Source organism: Nicotiana tabacum, chromosome 19 (assembly GCF_000715075.1).
Source record: "Nicotiana tabacum cultivar K326 chromosome 19, ASM71507v2, whole genome shotgun sequence".
NCBI classification, from domain to species: domain Eukaryota; kingdom Viridiplantae; phylum Streptophyta; class Magnoliopsida; order Solanales; family Solanaceae; genus Nicotiana; species Nicotiana tabacum.
Window position 1 is genome coordinate 147,824,603 of NC_134098.1, and position 11,826 is coordinate 147,836,428.

General features: G+C 40.5%; 1 protein-coding gene across 1 annotated transcript; it reads right to left on the bottom strand.

Moving 5' to 3' along the window:
* Positions 1–9,090: 9,090 nt before the first annotated feature.
* LOC142173774 (uncharacterized) lies at positions 9,091–11,368 on the bottom strand. Its single transcript, XM_075239424.1, has 5 exons — positions 10,925–11,368; positions 10,757–10,801; positions 9,769–10,674; positions 9,372–9,689; positions 9,091–9,291 (listed from the first exon to the last, which is right to left on the bottom strand). The coding sequence occupies exons 1-5, from the start codon at positions 11,366–11,368 to the stop codon at positions 9,091–9,093; spliced, it is 1,914 nt and encodes a 637-aa protein (XP_075095525.1).
* Between the last annotated feature and the right edge of the window lie 458 nt (positions 11,369–11,826).

Here is an 11,826-nt window from a genome sequence, read left to right on the forward strand (position 1 = left end):
CCCGTAGACTTAATAGTCGAGTGAGAGTTTGCTCGAACTCAAAATAAGAGTAGCCCGTAGGCTTAGTAGTCAAGTGAGTGATTCGAACTCGAGGTAATATAGCCCGTAGGCTTATTAGTCGAGTGAGTGATTCGAACTCGAAGTAATGTAGCCCGTAGGCTTAATGATTGAGTGAGAGTTTGCTCGAACTCGAAATAAGAATAGCCCGTAGGCTTAGTAGTCAAGTGAGTGATTGCTCGAACTCGAAGTGATGTTGCCCGTAGGCTTATTAGTCAAGTGAGTGATTCGAACTCGAAGTAATATAGCCCTTAGGCTTAATGGTCGAGTGAGAGTTTTCTCGAACTCAAAATAAGAGTATCCCGTAGGCTTAGTATTCGAGTGAGTGATTTGAACTCGAGGTAATGTAGCCCGTAGGCTTAGTCGAGTGAGTGCTTTCTCGAACACGAAGTAATGTAGCCCATAGGCTTAATGATCGAGTGAGTGATTGCTCCAACTCGAGATGATGTAGCCCGTAGGCATATTGGTCGAATGAGTGATTCAAACTCGAAGTAATGTAGACCATAGGCTTAATGGTCGAGTGAGAGTTTGCTCGAACTCGAAATAAGAGTAGTCCGTAGGCTTAGTAGTCGAGTGAGTGATTCGAACTCGAGGTAATGTAGCCCGTAGGCTTAGTCGAGTGAGTGCTTGCTCGAACTCTAAGTAATGTAGCCCATAAGCTTAATGGTCGAGAGAGTGATTCCTCCAACTCGAGATGATGTAGCCCGTAGGCTTATTAATCGAGTGAGTGATTCGAACTCGAAGTAATATAGCCCGTAGGTTTAATGGTCGAGTGAATGTTTGCTCGAACTCGAAATAAAAGTAGCCTGTAGGCTTAGTAGTCGAGTGAGTGATTTGAACTCGAGGTAATGTAGCTCGTAGGCTTATTAGTCGAGTGAGTGATTCGAACTCTAAGTAATGTAGCCCATAGGCTTAATGGTCGAGTGAGTGATTCGAACTTGAAGTAATGTAGCCCGTAGACTTAATAGTCAAGTGAGAGTTTGCTCGAACTCAAAATAAGGATAGCCCGTAGGCTTAGTAGTCGAGTGAGTGATTCGAACCCGAGGTAATGTAGCTCGTAGGCTTAGTGGAGTGAGTGATTGCTCCAACTCGAGATGATGTAGCCCGTAGGCTTATTAGTCGAGCGAGTGTTGCTCGAACTTGTTGCTTTACCTTAATCCTGTTTGCATAATAAATCTCGAAATAGAGGAATTTTTCTTGGATATGAGATATTGGTAAAAAGCTTTCTTTGTAAGTCATTATACATGTGTTCATGTTTTGCGTCGGGTCTCGGGCCCACTACATGAGCATGGTTCGTTTTGACCCTTTGCTCTTACAATTTTTCCTATCGGAACCCTGTTGTTATGAAGTAACTTTCTTGCATCGAACTTGAAATATTTGAGGGCTAATGCCCCCCCCCCCAAGTATTCGAGGTCGATTGTAAAGAGGCCTCGGATACTGTTGAATTGTTTCTAAGTTAGCACGATCAATGGTTGACTCATTAAAAACCTTGTCGAAAAACCCGTTTGGGATAAAATCGGTCTAAGGGAAAAAGAGTGCAACGCGTGCTTTCAGACCTAGGGCTTTGTATTGAAGGATCCATCCTTGCTCCTCATAGGACTCCTGCAAGGGTTAGTTTCGAAATATAAACGAATATGGGAGGGTCGTACCTTAGCAGTAGTATCATTTTAGGTGCGATACATTCCAATTGCTTAATAGTTGTTTGCCGTTTATAATACCGAGCTTGTAGGATCCTTTTCCGACGTTTTTGAGAACCTGATATGGTCATTCCCAGTTTGGACCCAGTTTCCTTCATTTGGATTTCGGGTACTGAGGGTAACTTTCCTTAGCACTAAGTCCCCGAGTTTAAAATGGCGAAGCTTGGTTCTTCGATTATAGTATCTTTCGATCGGCTGCTTTTGGGCGGCCAATCGGACGAGAGTGGCTTCTCGTTTTTCATCCAATAATTAGAGGCTAGTATTCATAGCCTCGTGATTTGACTCTTCTGTTGTATATCGAAACCTAGCACTAGGTTCTCCGACTTTGACTGGAATTAAGGCTTCGGAGTCATATATTAAGGAGAATAGAGTTGCCCTCGTACAGGACTTTGATGTTGTTCGATGCGCCCAAAGAACTTCGGGTAGGATTTCTCTCCATTTCCCCTTAGCGTCGTTCAACCTTTTCTTTAGATTTTGAATGATAGTTTTTTCGTCGATTCGGCTTGTCCGTTCCTACTAGGGTGATATGGTATTGATAATATCCTTTTTATCTTATGGTCTTCGAGAAATTTTGTCACTTTGCTGCCGATAAATTATTTTTCATTGTCACACACTATTTCGGCGGGTATCCCAAATCGGCTTACGATCTAATCCCAGATGAACTCTATAACCTCTTTCTCTCTAAATTTTTCGAACGCCTGTGCTTCAACCCATTTAGAGAAATAGTCAGTCATAAATAAAATGAACTTAGCTTTACCTGGGGCCGATGGCAGAGGGCCGACGATATTCATTCCCCATTTCATGAATGACCATGGGGATAGGACTGAGTGAAGTTGCTCTCTGGGCTGATGGATTATCGGTGCAAACCTTTAACATTTGTCACATTTTCGATCAAACTCCTTTGCATCTTTGTCCATATCGATCCAATAATATCCTGCTCTGATTATGTTTCGGACTAATGAATCGGTAACGGAATGATTTCCACAAGTACCCTCGTGAATCTCACGTAGGACGTAATCGGTGTCCCCTGGTCCTAAGCATACTGCCAATGGTCCATCGAATGTCCTTCAGTACAATGTTTCATCTGTAGTCAATATGAACCGAGCAACTTAGGTTCGTAGGGCCCTCGAATTTTTAGGGTCCGATGGGAGCTTTCCGTTCTCCAAGTATTCAATATACTTATTCCTCCAATCCCAGGTTAAGCTTATAGAGTTTATCTTGGCATGACCTTCCTCGATCACGGATCTCGAGAGTTGAACGATAGTCCCCGAGCTGATCTCATCTTCCCCGACCTATGATCCAAAATTTGCAAGTGCATCGGCCTCACTGTTTTGTTCTCAAGGTACATGTTGTAAGGTCTATTCTTTGAAACGGTGCAAAGTTACCTGCAGTTTTTCCAAATACCTTTGCATTCTATCTTCTCGAACTTCGAAGGTTTTGTTTACTTGATTTACCACCAGCAAAGAGTCACACTTGGCTTAAATGACTTCTTCTCCCAAGCTTTTAGCTAGCTCGAGACCTGCAATCATGGCCTCATACTCGGCCTCTTTGTTAGACAACCTAGTAGTTTTAATATATTGCCTAATAGTGTTACCCGTGGGCGGCTTTAAAATGATGCCTAGACCGGACCCCTTCATGTTCGAAGCCCCGTCCGTGAAAAGGGTCCATACCCCCAATGATATACCCGATTTCAATAAGAGTTCTTTTTTAACTTCGGGTACGAGGGTCGGTGTGGAATCGACCACGAAATCCGCTAAAATTTGAGACTTGATAGCTGTACGAGGTTGATATTCTATATCGTACCCACTAAGTTCGACGGTCCATTTGGCCAATCGGCCTGATAGTTCGGGCTTGTGCAAAATATTACGAAGTGGGTAACTAGTTAATATGCATATGGGGTGACATTGAAAGTACGGTCTTAACTTTCTTGAGGCGCTTATCAGTGCAAGTGCCAATTTTTCTAGGTGTGGATATCTAGTTTCTGCTTCTCCTAAGGTTCGACTTACATAATAAACGGGAAATTACGTACCTTACTCTTCTCGAACTAGGACACCACTTACCGCGATTCCCGATACTGCCAAGTACAAGCAAAGTTTTTCGTCTGTTTTTGGAGTATGAAGCAGTGGTTGGGCTCGATAGATATCGCTTTAATTCCTCTAATGCATGTTGGCATTCCGGGGTCCAAGCAAAATCGTTCTTCTTTTTGAGTAGATAGAAAAATCTATGACTTTGATCTGACGACCTTGAAATGAATCGGCCTAAGGCAGCAATCCGTCCTGTTAGCCTCTGCACGGCTTTTACACAATCCAAGATGGCGATGTCTTCGATGGCCTTGATTTTATCGGGGTTAATCTCGATCCCCCGATTTGAGACCATGAAGCCGAGGAACTTTCCCGAACCGACCCTAAAAGCACATTTCTCGGGGTTGAGCTTCATGTTGTATTTCCTTAAAATCCCGAATGTTTCCTGCAAATGAGCCAAATAGTCGCTGATATATGCGATTGCTATTTGGAATCTCGTTCCCCTTTTGAGTACGATCCATTTATTGATAAAGGTGAGGATATCAGATTCGCTTCCTCGACGGCAAACATTTCTCTTGCGGCCGATTGTTCTCCGTACACTATTTTAACTCCCCTCGATGCTAGGAATTTAAGAACCTGGTGTAGGGTCGAAGGTACAGCTCTCATATTGTGGATCCATGGACTTCAAAAAAGGGCGTTGTACCTCATGTTGCCTTCGATTACGTGGAACTTCGTTTCCTGGATGGTCACGACCACGTTTATCGGCAGAATTATCTCGCCTTTGGTGGTTTCACATGCCATATTGAATCCGTTTAGAACCAGGGTTGCGGGTGCGACCTGGTCTTGTAGACCGAGCTGTTCTACAACCTTCGATCTAATGATGTTGGCCGAGCTACCTGGATTAATTAACACACGCTTAACTTTAGTTTTATTCATAAGTACGGATATTACCAGTGCATCATTATGAGGTTGCATGACTCTTTCTGCATCTTCATCATTGAAGGACAAAGTTCCTATGGGTGCGTAATCCTGAGTTCGAGGTCGCTTTTCTCTTATAATCGATGTCTTAGTGAGTTTAAGCACCGACCCTTGAGGGTTATCGACATCGCCGATGATCATGTGGATGATGTGTTGTGGTTCTTCTTGTTTGTTTTGTTTGCCGAAATCCCTATTTTTGAAATGGTTCTTCGCCCTTTCGCTTAAAAATTCTCGAAGGTGCCCTTTATTGAATAACCGGGCTACCTCCTCTCTTAGTTGCATGCAATCTTCCGTTCCGTGGCCATGGGTGCCATGATATTCGCACATTTGATTGGGATTCCTCTGGGCCGGATCGGTCTGCATGGGTCGAGGCCATTTAGTGTCTTTTATGCGTCCGATAGCCGACACGATGGCGGATATATCAATGCTGAAGTTATACTCCGATAACCGTGGTGCTTCCTTAGATCCGGCAGGCCTGTCGAACCCACTTCTGTTCATCAGCCCCCGAGACCCTTGACCTCAATCACTTCTTTTGTTTCTTTGTTCGGGGTCATGTCTCGATTCATTGATTATGTGGTTTCCACTATACGGTCGGTATCGGTCCTTGATCGGACCTTGTTCTCGATTGATATCCCTTCGAGCAGCGGGTTTAGACCCCAACTGATCATCTTCGACTCTAATTTTGGATTGGTACCGATTATGCACGTCGGCCCAAGTGATAGCTGAGTACTCGATCAGGTTATGCTTCAACCGCCGTGAAGCCGTCGAACTTCATTCGTTCAAACCTTGAGTGAAAGCTTGAACATCCCAATCGTCTGTGACTGGTGGAAGATCCATTCGTTCCATTTGAAAATGAGATACAAACTCCCTTAGCATCTCGTTATCCTTTTGTCTTACCTTGAATAGGTTCGAGTTCCCGGTCTTGACTTTTATGGCCCCAGGTGTGTGCTTTTACGAAGGAATCTGCAAGCATAGCAAAAGAATCGATATAATTAGATGGCAAATTATGATACCATATCATTGCTCCCTTTGACAGGGTTTCACCAAATTTCTTTAATAATACGAATTCGATCTCATCATCCTCTACATCGTTCCCTTTGATGGCACATGTGTATGAGGTGACATGTTCGTTGGGGTCAATAGTTCCGTTATATTTAGGAATCTCGGGCATGCAGAACTTCTTTGGGATCAGTTTAAGATCCGCGCTTGGGGGGAAAGGCTTTTGTATGAATTTTTTAGAATCTAAGCCCTTCAATATTGGTGGTGCCCCCAGGATCTGATCAACCCTGGAGTTGTATTTTTTCACCTTTTTGTCGTTTGCTTCGATCCTCCTTTCTACCGATTCTATTCGTTTGGTCAGTTCTTCGAACATCTTAGCAATTTCGGGATTAGTCCCTGACTCCTGCTCATTTGATTTCACTATAGCTGGTTCCATTGTATGGGCGATTTCTTGGGATTGACTGGGCTCCGGCCTGCTCGGTGTCTGGGTTTGACTCTACAACTGAGCTATCGCTGCCTGTTGAGCTTGCAATATATCGAAAATCATACTCAAGCTGACGTCATTTTCCTCGACGTTATGGGTATCTCAAGCTGCAAATCGAGTGCCACCATGTATGCTATTTTCAAGTTCAGAATGTAGGTTCGCCTCATTGGCCATATGCAAATTAATGCCTATCAACACTTCAATTCGAGATCCAACGGCGTTGGCAAGCGGCCTTTCAGTACTGGGCGTCAAGTTGTTGTTCTCATCTTGAAGACCAGCTTCGTTGTCGATAGGTAAGGCCATTTAATTGATAGTTTAGTCGTTGCTAATCCGAAATCAAAGACACTTCCAGAAATAAGCGCAAAACGGCGTGTTTTTGCAGATTCGTATCAAATAACCACTGTTATCCTTAGCCCCACAGTGAGCACCAAACTGTTTACCCGAAAAACGGATTGAGTTAAATTTGTACTTAGTTCTAAGGGTATGTGGTATAACTTGACAAGAATCGTAAGAATGAATAGAAATATCAAGTGTTGACTATATAGCATGAAAAATAAGCAAATTTGTGAAGAAGGTGATTTATAGATTAAGCAAGATGAATCTATTGATGAAGCTAAAAAAGGATAACTTTTCAATGGCGGAGTGTATGATATCTCAGTTATCATGTATGCCAAAACTTGGTCCTTACAGAAATAATAACTATCCCCTTTATAGTAGAGGGATCTTACTTTATATATAATTAAAAATACGTAGTGGGAGACCCATGATAAATTAGGTTTTCCATAATTCCTCCTAGGATTCTCTCCTCTAGTGGGATTGCAACGGCTCTTGTCTATGAGCTCGATATTGACTCTAGCTCTCGATCTTGACTCGAGCTCGATTCTGACTCGGATCCTTGTATTGATTCGGGGTTAGTGTTGGTTGGTCTCTGCCTCATAAGCTCGATAACTTCACTTTGCATCATAGTTCGACTTGGATTCGAGCTCGACATTGATCGGTCCCTCGGGCTCGAAGCTTGGTGACCTGACTTCGGACCTCAACCTGATACTATGAAGATGCTTCTCCGATCCAATGTATTACCATTTAAACCAGTTCGTACGAAGGACTAACCGGTTTTTACCATATACAAAGATGATGATTGATGCTATAGACAGATCTAAGAAGATAGTCAGAACTAAATAGGACTAACTTAGTTCTCAGAACCTGTATAGTGAGAACTAATTTGCATTCCAACATATACAGGTTCGAGCAAAAAATAATACATAATCTTAGAGTTGTAATTTTTTTATATAAAATAACAGCAAGTAATTTGTATACTCGGATCACCTTTTCAAGTAGTGACAGTATTATAGGCAACATGAGTATCCTCCTTCCCCACATCAAAAAAGTTTCATTTTTCTCCTATAGTTATTTTTAAATTACAATTTTTGAGATTTTCGATGTTTTGAGAGAAAGAATGAGAATGCAAGTTAATAATTCATTAAGATAAGAATTTTTTAGAGAATTAACTTAGCTCGACTTGTTATATGCATCATGCATATAGACGTTATTCAAGAGTTAATACTGCAATAAATGTTGGAAGATGAAAGCAACATATTGAATATCGAACAGACATCTGCTTATCTAATGCCTCACGGTTCCAGCCATGGGCAAATATATAGACGGCCCCTTAAACTTGGCTCCAGTTTTCATTTTGACACCTTAATTTAGCGTTTTTCCTATTGAACACTTTAATTCTATTTTGGTGTATACCATTTAAACACAACACATGTCCGGCCAAAGGAGCTTTATGTCCACACATGATAAGCGCGTGAATGTTATTAATATTTGCTTAGGTGGATATTCCAACGGTAAAAATAAAACAGACCCGTTAGACCCACTTTAAAACACCCGATTTCCCCATTTTTTCTCTCAAGAATGCCCTAATTCCTCTTTCGTCTTCTTCCCTTGCAAATTCGCCATTTTCCCCTTCTACTGAAGCTTAGGTGCCCAAGCTTGAATCTTGATCTGATTTCTTCCTCATCTTTCTCGTTTATCAGTTCCATGTCATAAAAATCAACAACTTCTCGCAATGGAATGGAAATTTGCCACTATGGATTTAATGCGCCACTGACTATATCATGGTCATCTGCAAACCCAGGTCGCCGATTTTATGGTTGTAAATTGGTAAGTCGATCGTATTATTTTTGCTAGACCCTTGAATTTCTTAATAAAGAAATCTGTTTTTAATTTTTTTGGTCGCATTTCTTTTTGAATTTTGTAGGGTCGAGGTGGCTGCAGATATTTCAGATGGCATGATGATGAAATGTCTGACCAAGCTAAGAGGGTTATACAGGGTCTGTTGAAGAGAGTCGAAAGAATTGAGAAAACAGTTGCGCGGTTGAAGTGCTGGTGGTTTGAAGAACAATGTAGTATTTCTATGATATGCTGGTGCTAATAGTGTTGTAGTTGCTGCTATTAGTTCAAGAAAAATGTAGTATGTTGGAAGTAGGTACTAGGAATTTGGCCTTTTGTTAATGTACACTATCTTGTTATGAATGAAATGGAAATGACCAATTTTTAATGCAAATTTAAGTTCAGTTGCACTTCCATAATGTGTTATGAATGAAATGCAAATTCATATTCATGAATTGAAAACATAACTGCCTAAACATTCCATTGCATAATGTGATGGACTAGCATTACATCCAAGCTAAAAAATAGAGCATTGTTTTGGTCTACAAATTACAAAAAACAGAGCATTATTTTCCCAAACATATAACTGCCCAAACTAGTAAACTCTAATAGAGCATAACTGCCCAAATAAAAAACTGGTAGTGACATCTTAGATAACATAAATAAAAACCGGTCTGCTTCACAGTGTAGATGCAGCTGAAGTTGTTTGACTTGAAGAACATTTTTTCCTTGCTACACTCATTTGCTGAAGTTGTGACCTTGTCACTGCATTTCTTCCTTTAAACTTCAATCTGGGGGGCTTAAATCCAATGTCTATGTTAGTTGCAGATGTATTCTTGAATGTCCCAGCTGATATGACTCTCTCAGATGATATACCAGGCTGTAAAATACAATGAATTAGTAAAAAACAGAACAATTCCAGCCCACAAAATTGCATTATAATAAACTATACACATTTACATTCAGGATAGTAGTTTCAGTCATAGTGTCAGTGAAAATCCCAAAACCAGTATGCCTTGGCCTTTTATGTCCAATGGTTGCTGCATTAGCCGAGCCTCCTCCTAGTGCAGTTCCTCTTCCTTTTCCCCTACATAGTCCATGGCCTCTTCCTCTTCCTCTACCAATCCCAGTTGATTGGGTGTTGCTTTGTCTTTTGACAACACTTGTATCCTCAAATATAGAGGATGGATTGCTTTCTTGAGATGGTATTTCCTGAGATGATGTTGGTGGGGGTGGTGGCATATTTTGACTTTGTTGAGTAGCACTTCTTGGAACATGCTGACAGAAGTAAAAGAAAAGAATATCATAATTGCAAAAAAAGAATGTAAAATACAGAATTATAAATATCAGAACTTACCCCTTTCCTGCATCCAGATTTGTTATGTCCTGTTTGTTGGCAGTTTGAACAAGTCATCATTACCTCTTTCTTTGATAGTTTACCATGCTTTTTTCTTGGTTCATCCTTGGCATTTATCCTACATCTCTTTGGTCTACCTGGCATAGGTTTAGGTTCCGGAGGCTCTATAGATGGATTTGTTGAATCCGACCGCATCTTCATATTGGGAATTAGTTGAATGAAATGCTGGTAAGCTTTAAGGAAAGTTTCCTTCCTATACCAGTGGGCAACATAATCATCTGGGTCCATTTCTCTATCATAGAATGCACATACTGCATGTTGACATGGAATGCCCCTCAACATCCATGATCTACAAGTACATGTCATGGTCCTAAAATCAACAATGAATCTGTACACACCTTCATCAACTTCAAACCCATGTTCTGCATTCCACATAACCTTACACCTCCTAGAAAGGGCTTTGTTCTCTTCCAGTATCATCCTAGCCATTGGTGCAATGTCAGTAACCCAAGTCTCATCAAACTTCCTCATTTCAATGGTCTTATTCATGATTTTATATCTAATTTCTTCCAACATAGTTATAACAAACTTGTGCCTAGGACCTACTATCCAAGAATTGAACATGTTATTCTCAATGACATCACACTTTGAATCTTCTCTAAAGTATGCCCTACACCAATACTCTTTATCATACTTCAACAAGTCTTCACAAATCTTATAACCAAGCTTATTCACTGCTTCCAGTTCTTTCTTGAATTTTACTTCATAAGATGCTTTGGCACATCTCCAGAATTGTTTCCTCCTTTCTTCACCTCTCCAGTTCTTGGACCAGTTAGACCAAATGTGTCTAGCACACATTCTATGTTCTGCCATTGGTAGTAATTCCCTTATAGTTGGTACTAGTCCCTACAAAAAATAGTAATAACTGTTAGTTGACAGTATATATAAAGCAGGAAAAAGAAAAATTTAAAGTTGATTATAACTTTACCTTTTGCATAACTGACATAACAGTTAAGCCAACACCATCTCCCAACTATAAATATGCAATCAAATATGTGATGAACCAGCTCCAGGAGTGTTTTGTCTCTTGATCAACTATAGCCCATGCAATAGGAAACATTTGATTGTTCCCATTTCTACCAACTGTAATAAGTACCTCACCCTTGCAGATTCCCTTTAGAAAACAACCATCAAATCCTATAATCCTTCTGCACCCTTCTAACCATCCTCTTTTCAAAGCAACTAAACATAGATAGAAATACACAAACAGATTCTTGCCAGGAATAGTCTTACTATCTGTTCTGATCCAGCATGAACTCCCAGGATTTGTTTGCTTAATAATATCAGCATAATCAGCAAGTCTGTTAAATTCCATCCTCCAGTCACCTATGAATATACTTATCACCCTACACTCCCTGTAACAAACAGTCCTTCCAACATACAAACCTAACTTATCCATGACCAAATCCTGAATCTCCCACAACTTAATATTTGGCTGGGAAATAATCCCATCTTTATACTTATTGGCAATATACTTAGAAGTACATAATTTGTTCTTATTTTTGGTGTTGCACTTATGAGCTGGATGGTACTTCTTCATAGTAAAGTCACATGAATCTCCATAATTGCTTGCATACAATTACTAGTTATACTTGGCTCATTTACACTTAACTCTAACCCTATCCTTTTCATTAGGCCTAATTGTTAGTTGTACTTTGTTCTCCACAACATACGAGGCTACTGCTTTTCTAAACTCTTTAGCATTTTCAAATACCATACCAAGCTTAAAAATATCAAGGTAACAGTCAGGGTCAAACCTTACTATTTTACTTCTCCTTCTAGGAGGTATGTCAATACCCCTTTCAGCTAAAATATCTAACTCATCTATGCTATCATCACTTCCAATATCAGAACTGGTGTAGTAGTCTTCATCCCCTCCTAATTTTTTAGCAAACCTGTCCTCCTTAGATGGTCTGTCAATATCCTCAAAGCCTTTATCTGTAATGACCCGACTTATTATTTTGAACACTTACTCTCCTTCCAACTATTTGAATTCTT

What these genes read in the sequence shown, in the direction of transcription:
- LOC142173774 (XM_075239424.1), bottom strand. Translation starts at nt 11,368, where the DNA reads ATGAAGAAGTACCATCCAGCTCATAAGTGCAACACCAAAAATAAGAAC. An exon ending in AGGGAATCTGCAAGGGTGAG is followed by an intron (nt 10,802 to 10,924) that starts GTACTTATTACA and finishes GCATATTTATAG; the next exon opens with TTGGGAGATGGTGTTGGCTT. An exon ending in AATCTGGATGCAGGAAAGGG is followed by an intron (nt 9,690 to 9,768) that starts GTAAGTTCTGAT and finishes TACTTCTGTCAG; the next exon opens with CATGTTCCAAGAAGTGCTAC.